The sequence below is a fragment of the Fukomys damarensis genome, unplaced genomic scaffold (assembly GCF_012274545.1).
Source record: "Fukomys damarensis isolate Sample0158 unplaced genomic scaffold, DMR_v1.0_HiC HiC_scaffold_38, whole genome shotgun sequence".
Lineage (NCBI taxonomy): Eukaryota > Metazoa > Chordata > Mammalia > Rodentia > Bathyergidae > Fukomys > Fukomys damarensis.
In genome coordinates, this window is record NW_022900950.1 from 51,196,455 (window position 1) to 51,206,683 (window position 10,229).

The 10,229-nt window shown below is 34.1% G+C and overlaps 1 protein-coding gene across 3 annotated transcripts in view; it reads right to left on the reverse strand.

Annotated features, from left to right (window-relative positions):
• Gtf2f2 (general transcription factor IIF subunit 2) overlaps positions 1–10,229 on the reverse strand; it is a 149,877-nt gene that overhangs the window by 113,834 nt on the left and 25,814 nt on the right. For 2 of the 3 annotated variants that reach the window (XR_782787.3, XM_010637048.3), the window contains exon 4: positions 8,932–9,076. Coding sequence is in view for 2 of the 3 variants with exons in the window: in XM_010637048.3 (XP_010635350.1) it covers positions 8,932–9,076 (145 nt within the window). In the remaining variant the exon portion in view is untranslated. Of the gene's footprint in view, positions 1–8,931; positions 9,077–10,057; positions 10,077–10,229 lie in introns of all 3 variants that reach the window. The other variant, XM_010637049.3, reaches the window with a different exon arrangement.

Genomic DNA, 10,229 nt, shown 5'->3' on the forward strand with positions numbered 1-10,229 from the left:
GATGAATGTAATTGTACTGTATACCTAGATTGTACCAATAAACTCAATAAAAAGAAAAAATATATATATATAATATTTTAAATAAAAAATTATGCACAGGTTATACTTTTCTGAAGGACTAAACTATTTCATTATTTTAAAAACTGAGTACTGTAAACCATGTTTCAAGAATTTAATTTGTGATTCTAAATATTACTCCTTATTATTACGCTACATCATATTAATCTTATTAATATTATCCTACTTTTTAATCTTTCTCACTACCGACCTCTCAGGTCGTTAAAGTCACAGCATAAGCCCAATCTAATATTTATGCATGCATACCTGAATGTGAGGAATACAAGCATTTCTTTTACTCTCTTTCCAGCTACTGAATATAATAACATTTTCTATTAGGGCTAGTTTTTCAGAGAATAAACATATCTCAGGAAGTTGGCAATAAAATCCAAAAATGAACCTGTGTAGTCAGCCACAAACTTTAGGTTATGCAGGAATTATACATAACACTAAAATCATACATTTTTATTTCAGTTTGTTCTTTCTCATGAATATAAGATTGTCAGAACAGGTATGATTCCAAGGGTTCAGAGGCATGGTTGTTTACGCAAAGAAAGCAATAATCAGAGATTCCTTCTTCCTGTCAAGGCCTTTGCACATAATACACTAAGAGAGTGAGAAAGCCCAGTGTGATTGCTAAGGGCGATGGGGCTTGGAGATCCAGTGAAGTACTAGGAGCAGAGGGAAAACTCTGAATAGAGGAAGTCATCCAACAAGTAAGTTGCAGTGGCATTTCTGTTACCTATTTTAAAAAGAGACTGTTTAAGGGTCTGGGATTTAGCTCAGTGGTTCCACCACCTACCATGCCTGCATAAGGTCCTGAGTTCAATCTCCGGTACCAAAAAAGAGAGAAAGACTGTTTAAACAAGATATTAAGTATGTGGAAATAGAAGATCTAGTTATCAAATCTCAGAATTTTTGAACATTTGTCTACATAATGGAGCTCTCAAAGATTCTTCCTCATGAGGCTGATGGGAGAGAATTAGATATGTGTGAAGGCAAGTTATATACCAATGTAAGTGTAATAAATACTTGAAGGAGATTGTTTAACTGTGTTTCAAATCCAGTTTAAAAATATGTATTACACTCGTAATATAGTGCCAACCTCAAACACTGTTATAAATGATGCTGCCCTAAGAATCGCTGGAGGAAGGAGGTTGCTTTTATTAATGCCACTTGCAATCTTTGTTCATTCAAGCATTCCTCAGAGTATGGCCTATGGATCCCTGGGAGTAGTCAAGATGATCTGGCTATCCACAAGGTCAAAACTATATTCATTAAAATATTTAATTGCTTTTTTCACTGTGCTGATATTTGCACAGATGGTACAAACAGCAACAGTAGGTGAAAATGGTAGCATCCACACAAACCAAGGCAGTTGTGACAAACTGCACCACAGTGTTACTTACCACCTCACATATGTAGTTAAATAAAGTTTGCTTTATTCCATGTCTTTGATGAACAGTAAGACATGTTTGCTTAAATTTCAGCCCTATGGTACACGTTCTTCACCATTCTGTGACATAAAATGGGAAGGATGCACTGTGCTTCTTCAGAATACCGAGTTAAGACGGCCAAGTGCCAAGATGGTAAGTACCTAGAAAATACTTGTATACCCAAGCTGGAAGCTGTATTAGCTGTGTCTTACATGGAAGATCACTGTTAACTTGAAAGAATAATGGACAGAAAAACTATGATGACTCAGTCTTAGGTAGCTGAAAGATAATTTTTTAAAAATTCAATGAAAAATGCCCATCCTTTCAAAGAAAACTACTGAGCAGTATTTGCTGCCATTAATAAAATTCACCCCTCAATATGAAAAATTTTAAGTTTAAAATACCTTACCTATCACAATAAGCTTCACAGCTTCCCAACCCTTGAAGACTTTTCTGATGAAATCAGGGATGCTGCTAATGAATGTAGATTTCTGATATTTTATAATGAAATGTGTCAACATTTGAAAGAACTGCATAGCTCAGTTCTAACATTCTTCAGATGAAAGATGAAGTTACAAAATTATACATGGGTAAGAGATTCATTCCTAGTGCAAGACAGTCCAATGAATTTTAATGTAAAGTATTAAGAGTTCACTGATGGTTTCAGATTCTGTATTGCCACTGTATTTAAGAAAGTACAACTTGAAGAATTAATTACTGGTCCTCTTTCCACTATGTAAGAGGTAGATTTTCTTCAGATACTTAAACCAAAACAATATATTACAATAGTGTGAATACAGAAGTGGAGATGAAGCTTGTCTTTTAAGCTAGACATTGATGAGATAATGCAAAATGCTACTCTTCCCATTAATGTTTTTAAAAATAAGTTTTTCACAAAAAAATGTTAATATATGTAAAGAATTGCATTAACATGATTCATAATAATTACAAATATTGTAGATGAAGCTAAATAAAATATCAAGGGAGCAATTAGTAATATGCATTAAGAAATAGTGTAATTCATGTCTAAAATCAGTAATAAGAGGGGCTGGGGATTTAGCTCAGTGGTTCCGCCACCTGCCTTGCAAGCTCAAGGTCCAGAGTTTGATCCCCATTACAGAAAAACAAACAAACAACAAAAAAACCTGCCTTTTATAAAATCAGTAATAAGGGCCAGGGATTTAGCTCAGTGGTGCTGCCACCTGTCTCACAAGCGCAAGCTCCCTAGTTCAAGCTCCAGTACCAATACACACACACACACACACACACACACACACACACACACACACACACACAAAACCCGTAATAAAACAATTTAAGAAAGTAGCAACTGTACGTTAAACACTAACACACACACACAAACACAGAAAACTTGATTCAAACCTTTCAATATTACATACCTGATCACAACAAACAGGGAAAATGCACCAAATTAACATTTCCCATAGCCACTCAAAAAGATCAATTTAAAAATGAAAACCCTGCCTTTATTCATGACTCATTTACTGTATCTGCTATAGCACCTATAAGCCAGATTATAAATTCTTCATTATCAGTTTAGTTTTTGAAAAACTAGTATTCAGCAACTTCAAAGAACATTTATTTCCACAGTCATACATTTTTCTTCAAATATAAACGAATGCATTCTAAGACATATGTTTGCTGGTACCAAATTAAAGTATGAAAGTAAAGCAGGCCACTGCCAATTATCCTGGCTGCTACTTTATCTGGGGAATATGATAATGCGAAGAGAAGCTAACCAAGTGTCACCCACATAAATCAGACTAGTGAAGAAAAAGTTGGAAAAAAATTATCTGTGCCCAAATAAAAATATAATGAGCAAAAAATAAAGTGGGGAACAAAGGAATTTTACATTCAACTTTGAATCTTAAGCATCTGAAGAAAAACAGATGCTTCTAAGAGAAAAATAGCCACCCTTGTGACTAACTAGCTATCTCACTTAAGCCTAAAAAAATGCCCTTAGAAAACAAAGCTTTTATACTTAGGGAGGAGTTGGGGCTTGGGGGAAGGGGTGGGGGGTGGAATAAAACTAATATTATTAAAAAAAACTTTTAAATAACAAAAATACCCTTAGAGTACTAATAATTCTTAGGAAGAAATACATGACTTGAGCCCATCTACTTTGTGTGCAATCCTATTCTAGGCACTATGACAATAAGCATAGGACCTATCCCCTAGCCACAATGTCTCATTAAGGAACAAAAATGAGTAACATAAGCCAAACTGCCCTATGAATCTAGATAAAGAGAAAACAAAGGCTAGATCAATAAAGGAAAAGATGATTATGACAGTAAAAGACATAATTTCCTGACAAAGAAAATACAAGGGTAAAGAGTAGAGGCCGCTGTTCAGGACACTACTATTAAGGCAGGAATTCTAGAAGATGTGACAAGAAGAAGGTGAACTTTCAAGAGAACCATTTTGAATTAAATGGTATCCAGAATATGCCTGTCTGATTTCTACTATAGAAATGACCAAATGAGGCAATAGACTAATGGGAACATAAGAGGATGCTAACAACTATTATGGTCAAGAGAATGGAAGAATAATGCATCACTGACAATATGAGTATATGGAGAATAAGGAATGGAGAAATGAATTTATTTTCTATCTTCTGGGATTCAGATAACAAAAAATTTCAATGGATTGTTTATTAAGATTCCTTAAGATTCAGGACTGGATAATAGGTGAGGTTAGACTTTCTCATTGCTACCTCTGTCAAATTTCCGCTACACAGTAATGGACTTCTTTTCCTTTTCCACCCCCCCACCCGTTTCTATCTCACCGAGTACACAATGCTTCTATGAATTCCTTCATGACCCCACTATGCCCTATTACCTTCCCTCCAGCCTAAAAGCCTACTCCTCCCCCTGCTTATCCACCTCACCCTCATTTACCTTGCAACTCCTAGAACAAGTCAGGCTTGCTGCCACCCTAGGTCACTTGTCATTACTGTTCCTTCCCTGTCTTGAAAACTCCTAGCTGGCTAACTAACTCCATATATCTCCTTTACCTCCATATAACCATTTTGCCGCATTCGCAATACCATCCTGGTCACTTTGCTTAAAACAGTCCAAGCCCCACCCTCATTCTAGTACTGTGCTCCTGATCCCACTTGCCAATCTTTCCCCAGAGAACTTTTTACCTTCCAGACTGTGGTATTAATTTACTTCTGTTTATTGTTTGCTTCTGTATCCTTTACCAATACCAAAAAAACAAAAACCAAAAAAACAAAAAATTCAAGTGCCACAAAAGCTTAGATTTTGCTCACTGAAGTATTCCAAGCCCAAAAGCAGGAAAAAATATCAATTTGTTTAATGAATTGCTCTCAATCATGGTCTCACCAGCCATCCAGATACTCCTGCTCAAAAAGCCTGGAAACCATTCTAAACTTCTCACTTTCTATTTATCATCAAAAGCTGGCAAAATTACATGCTATATCTAAAAATATAAGCCGTTTTTCCTACTCCCATTTACCAATTCGAATTTTCTTCATTTCTAGACTAGACTATGAAGTCTACAACTACTCTTTTTTGATTTGCTCTAACTAGGACTATTTAATTTATTTTAGACAGGTTTGCAAGCAGGAAAAAGCAGACTGAAAAATAGGTTACCTGAAAGCTAGAAAAAAAAAATGAATTTTATTTTCACTTTCCTCCTATTCGTGCACACTTATTCATACACTTCAAAGTCAGCTCCAAATATCTCCAGTTTTGGGCTGAGGATTTAGCTCAGTGGTTCTGCCACCTGCCTTGCAGGTTCAAAGTCTGGAGGTCAATCCCTGGTACCAAAACACAAATAAAACAGTATCTCCACTTTTGAAGCTTTTTCTACTTCCTTCAGGCAAAGCGCTCACTCTTTTTTTCCTCTATACACAATTTCATCTGAGCACAGAGTAGCAACTACTTTTTCACATATCAACTGCCCCAATGTACAGATTCTAGTACAGTGGTGGCAAACTTATAGCACACGTGTTATTGTGTTTTTAAGACAAACAATGTTAATGTAGGATTTTTTTTCTCTAAACTAAAACCTCAGTATTCAGATTTAATTGCAGTATTGCCACTTTGGAATAAATAAATGGGTTTTGGGTTGCAGTCTGGATCTGTTCCACAAGGTTCACCACCACTGTTCTGTTCCTATTCTAGCACAGGCCTTAGTACAAAAACCTGTGACGAACAGATGAACACTTTTATTGAGAATTGGCAGTTATAACTGTCAAAAATCTAAATTTAAATAAAAATTGGGATGACATTGAGAAAAAATTGGATGTAGTTACCAACAAATAGCAGATAAAAATACTAACCTGAACATCCATGGTGGGAGGGGAAATAAAGGAGAAACACATGAGGCATTTTCAAAGTCAGAGGTAATAGATAATAGAGATTTGAAGAAAATATTTAATAGAGAAACAGATTTTCTGGATTTCACAGAGAAATACAAAGTGGAAGAAGGGCTAACCTAAAATAGCCATTAAAAATAAAATATATTCTTTCAGATAAGAATACCCAAGTAGAAACAAATTAAATAGGTTCATAAAATGTTAATGGTATGCAGTGTTTTGCTTAAAGGGAAAACATTGTAAAGTATATCACCAGTCCCCTTTAATTCCACCCCCTCAATTCCAAATATGTAGAACTCAACCATTAGAAAAATGGGCTCAGAAAATATCTCTCAAAAACCTATAAAACTACATTAAAACTATATTGACAGAAAGAATAAAGCTATTAAAATTAAACCTCTAAACATACTCTAAAGGAGGCTTTAATTTTTCTTAAAAAATTTTTTCATTTGATAAGCCTGTGCACAAGTACAAAGAAATAGCTTAGAAAAGTAACTTTATAATAAGCAGGTACAGTTCTAAACTTAAGGGAAAATGTAAACCTGTTCAGATAATGCCTGTTTATATTGCGATATTAAATAAACAACTTATTCCCTATAAAAGCATGCATATATACAACATAGATGTAACAGTTAAAGAGTCATTTATTTATGACTTCCAAGTGATCCAAGGAACCCACTTGCAGAACTGCTACTTTAATAACTGCAAATGTTAGTTATATATATAAGACTCAACAGAGAAGGAGATGAACTGTTAACAACTCTAGAACTTTATCTTGGTCATCCAGGCAATCAAGAAACATTTAATATAAAAAATCTATACTCACTGAATTTTAACAAATAACATACATCCAGACTGAGCCAAAATGCAGGCATATGACTTAAAAAGTAAACTTCAAAGTGTATAAAAATAAGAGGTAATAATAACAGCTTTTATTTTTTGATCATGTACCATGTACTAAGTATTATTCTAAGCATTTTAAACATATTTATATTTAATACAAATGTAAGTAATTAGTATTCTCATTTCACAAATGAGGAAACTGTATCACTTTTTGTTTTTTTGAGATAGTGTCTTGTTAACTTGCCCAGGCTGGCCTCAAACTTTCAATTCCCCTGCCTCAGTCTCCCAAGAAGCTGGGATAATAGGTGTGTGCCACCGTGCCTGGCTATCAATGAGGAAATTAAAGAACAGAAAAGCACAAAAGGACCAATGGCATAAGACAAAAATAATTAATGAAGCTGAGAAGCAGAAATATTCTGATCTACAAAGTTTCTGTTCTACAAAAAATTGTTCAGTTGCACAAAATCAAGAACAAACTGTCCAATTCCAGAATAAGGATGACAATCTTGATCCTTTTCCATACTCTGCCAAGATAATCCTTAAAAAGACCATATTCACTCAAGAGTACACTATAACCAGAAATGGAAACACAAAATGTTCAAATAGAACACAGCAATAAAGAATTTCAATTATTAAAAACTAAGTTTAATCTTGAAGATAACATCTTAGCGATCTAAATCTAAAAGACAAATTTCAAACTGCTCAGATGCACCTTTACTAAGCCCAGAACAATGTAGCATACAATAGTTTCTGAATGTTCAATTTTCTCCAGTATAAAATGTGTATATTGAAGACATTGTTACTTTAACATTTTCCACTTCAGAGAAATCAATCCTTTACCTTAGAACACGAGACCAAAACGTTATGTTCCCATTTTGTTAAATTCCACATTAAGGAAAACAAACAAACAAACAAACGATGTTTTAGATCAGTTTATGCAGTACTGCTAATCTAAAATACCACAAAAATTTTATCAAGTATGTGATGCTCTTGGGCTGGGGCTTTAGCTCAGTGGTTACACTGCCTGCCTCACAAGAGCAAGGTCCCAAGTTCAATCCCAGTACCAAAAACATAAATAAGTAAAATAAAATAATGATGCTTTTAACATACTATAATTTCTAACTGTTCTTTGAAATGCTTAAGATACAGCAAAAATCAAAGATTTTTTATATAACCAAGAAACATTTTAAATTAGATATGAGAAATTAGTTCCAAAAACTGAAGTGAGCTGTTTCAACAATGTTCTCTATTCAGTGAAGGAGAAAACCAAGAAACAGTGAAAATAATCATGCGTGAACACCTGAGAAAACTTCCCCTCTAATTTATAAAGTGAATCACTTGCTCCGGATTTAATGAACTATTACAATATCTCACTGTAAGCATGTAGCTGGGTGACAAAATACCCATTGCTATCACACATACAATTTTAAAACTACACACAAAACTTCTTGAAAGCCCATATCAATTAAAAGTTAATTTGATGATGGTGGTGGGAGGGGTCCCTGGGGAGCCTAAGGACCACTGAGCTACATTACAAGCCCTTTTTATTTATTTTGTAAATTTTGAAATAGGGTCTTGCCAAGTTGTCCAGGCTGGCCTCAAACTTGTGACCTTCAGCCTCAGCCTCCCAAATAGCTGAGATGACAGGTGGGCAACATTACACCAGGTTAAAAGTTAATTATCATACAATAAAAAGGCCTTATTAGTATCAAAGGATAGGAGCACAAATTTCAGACTAAAATATCCCCCAATATTAAACAGTATTTATTTATTGGGAGGCGGGGGTACTAGGCACCGAACTTAGGTCCTTGCTCTTGAAAGACAGGCACAGTACCACTGAGCTAAATCCCTGGCCCTTAAGCAGTATTTTTATAATACAATTTTTACTTTCTGAATATCAATTTAACAAAACAGACAAGGATGACCATATCCTAGCAAAACTCGAAATGTTGTTTCTTCAACATCTTAGAAGGCATGTAGTTTGACACACCACTTTCTTCCATCTGCTTTGTTCTATATATTCACTCCCTAAAGGAAAATTAAACCCTTCTCAAGTAATGGCCAAAATTTAATTAATCACAACAAAATATAAACCAGAGAAATAGCATGAAAAGAGATGGAATAATACACGGAACAGGCTTGGTAATAAATTTAAGCAAATAGTATATGTTGAGAGAACAAATCTATATAACATGTACAGCAATCCTATTAAATAATTCCATTCTCACTTACCTGATGAGCTCTCAGTAAATACTGTTAAGGTCTGTCCTCCAACACTTTGCAAGAGGAATGGATGTTCCCTAGGAGCGCTGACTGAAGCTGGCTTTCCGCCAATATCATGAATATTTGCAAGATCCTCATTCAAAGTAAATGACACCTAACAGACATTAACCAGAGCTTATTACAATAGACATTTATATTCAAAGTACCTGTACAATTCTGACTATAAATTAAATACTGTTTTAAAATGCTAATCTTTTATTAAGCATTTTTTAAGCCTCATAAAAAATCCTTATTACTTGTCCTTACCAAATGAATGACTACTATAAGAATATAAAGATACTGACTGTACTTGTAAGGGGTAGAAAGTGACATATTTACTCTGAAAGTTTGCTTTCATAAACAGGATACATTCTTTTTTTGTTCTTAATGATACTGCATAAGTACATGATAAAGTTTTATTTTTGAATATTCTAACATATAACTAAATATTTATAAGGATAACTCAATAATAAGGCTTAGGAAAAAAAACAACAAGGTGCCCTTTTAAAATGGCTTTTACTATATACACCAGATCTCCACAAAGAAACATCACATTTCATATAAAAGAAATTTACAAACATAAAATTACTGATCTCCCAATCATGTAGAAAGATCATATATAGAAAAAATAGTACTGTATTATGTGCTAGGTGCTGTACATTACAAACTAAGCTCAATAGGTCAAAATCTAAAGTCCTCAAAAAATTCAAATGAAATAAATGCCTTTGGATTACACTGAAGTAATGCGAAAATATTACTGAAATCATACCCAGTTTTGTAGTACTGAAAGAAGGGTTATTCAGGTCAAAGAAGAAAAATGGTAAAAATAAACAATTAGAGGGCTGGGGATTTAGCTCAGTGGTGCCACTGTCTGCCTCACAAACACAAGGACCCGAGTTCAATCCCCAGTACCAAAAAAAAAAAAAAAAGAATCTATTCAACAAGGGGGGCATTTATATGTTTAAGTGTTCCTGACCGTCAGCCATTCATCTGATATGGAGTTGTCCAGAATGCAAACAATACCTTCTCTTAATTATGAGTAATGAAAGTAAAACAATCTCACATTAAAAAAAAAAATTCATATAAATAATCTTACCTCAGTCCTTCCTTGATTCCTAAAAGGAAATATTTAAAATAATTTAGATTTCATATTGCATTAAAGCATGAGTTAAGAGCTAAATAATGCTACTTCAAATTATAAAATATTACATTTATAGAGACTCTCTCTCCTAGTTATATTTTGACCAAATAATTATTTTATTATAATT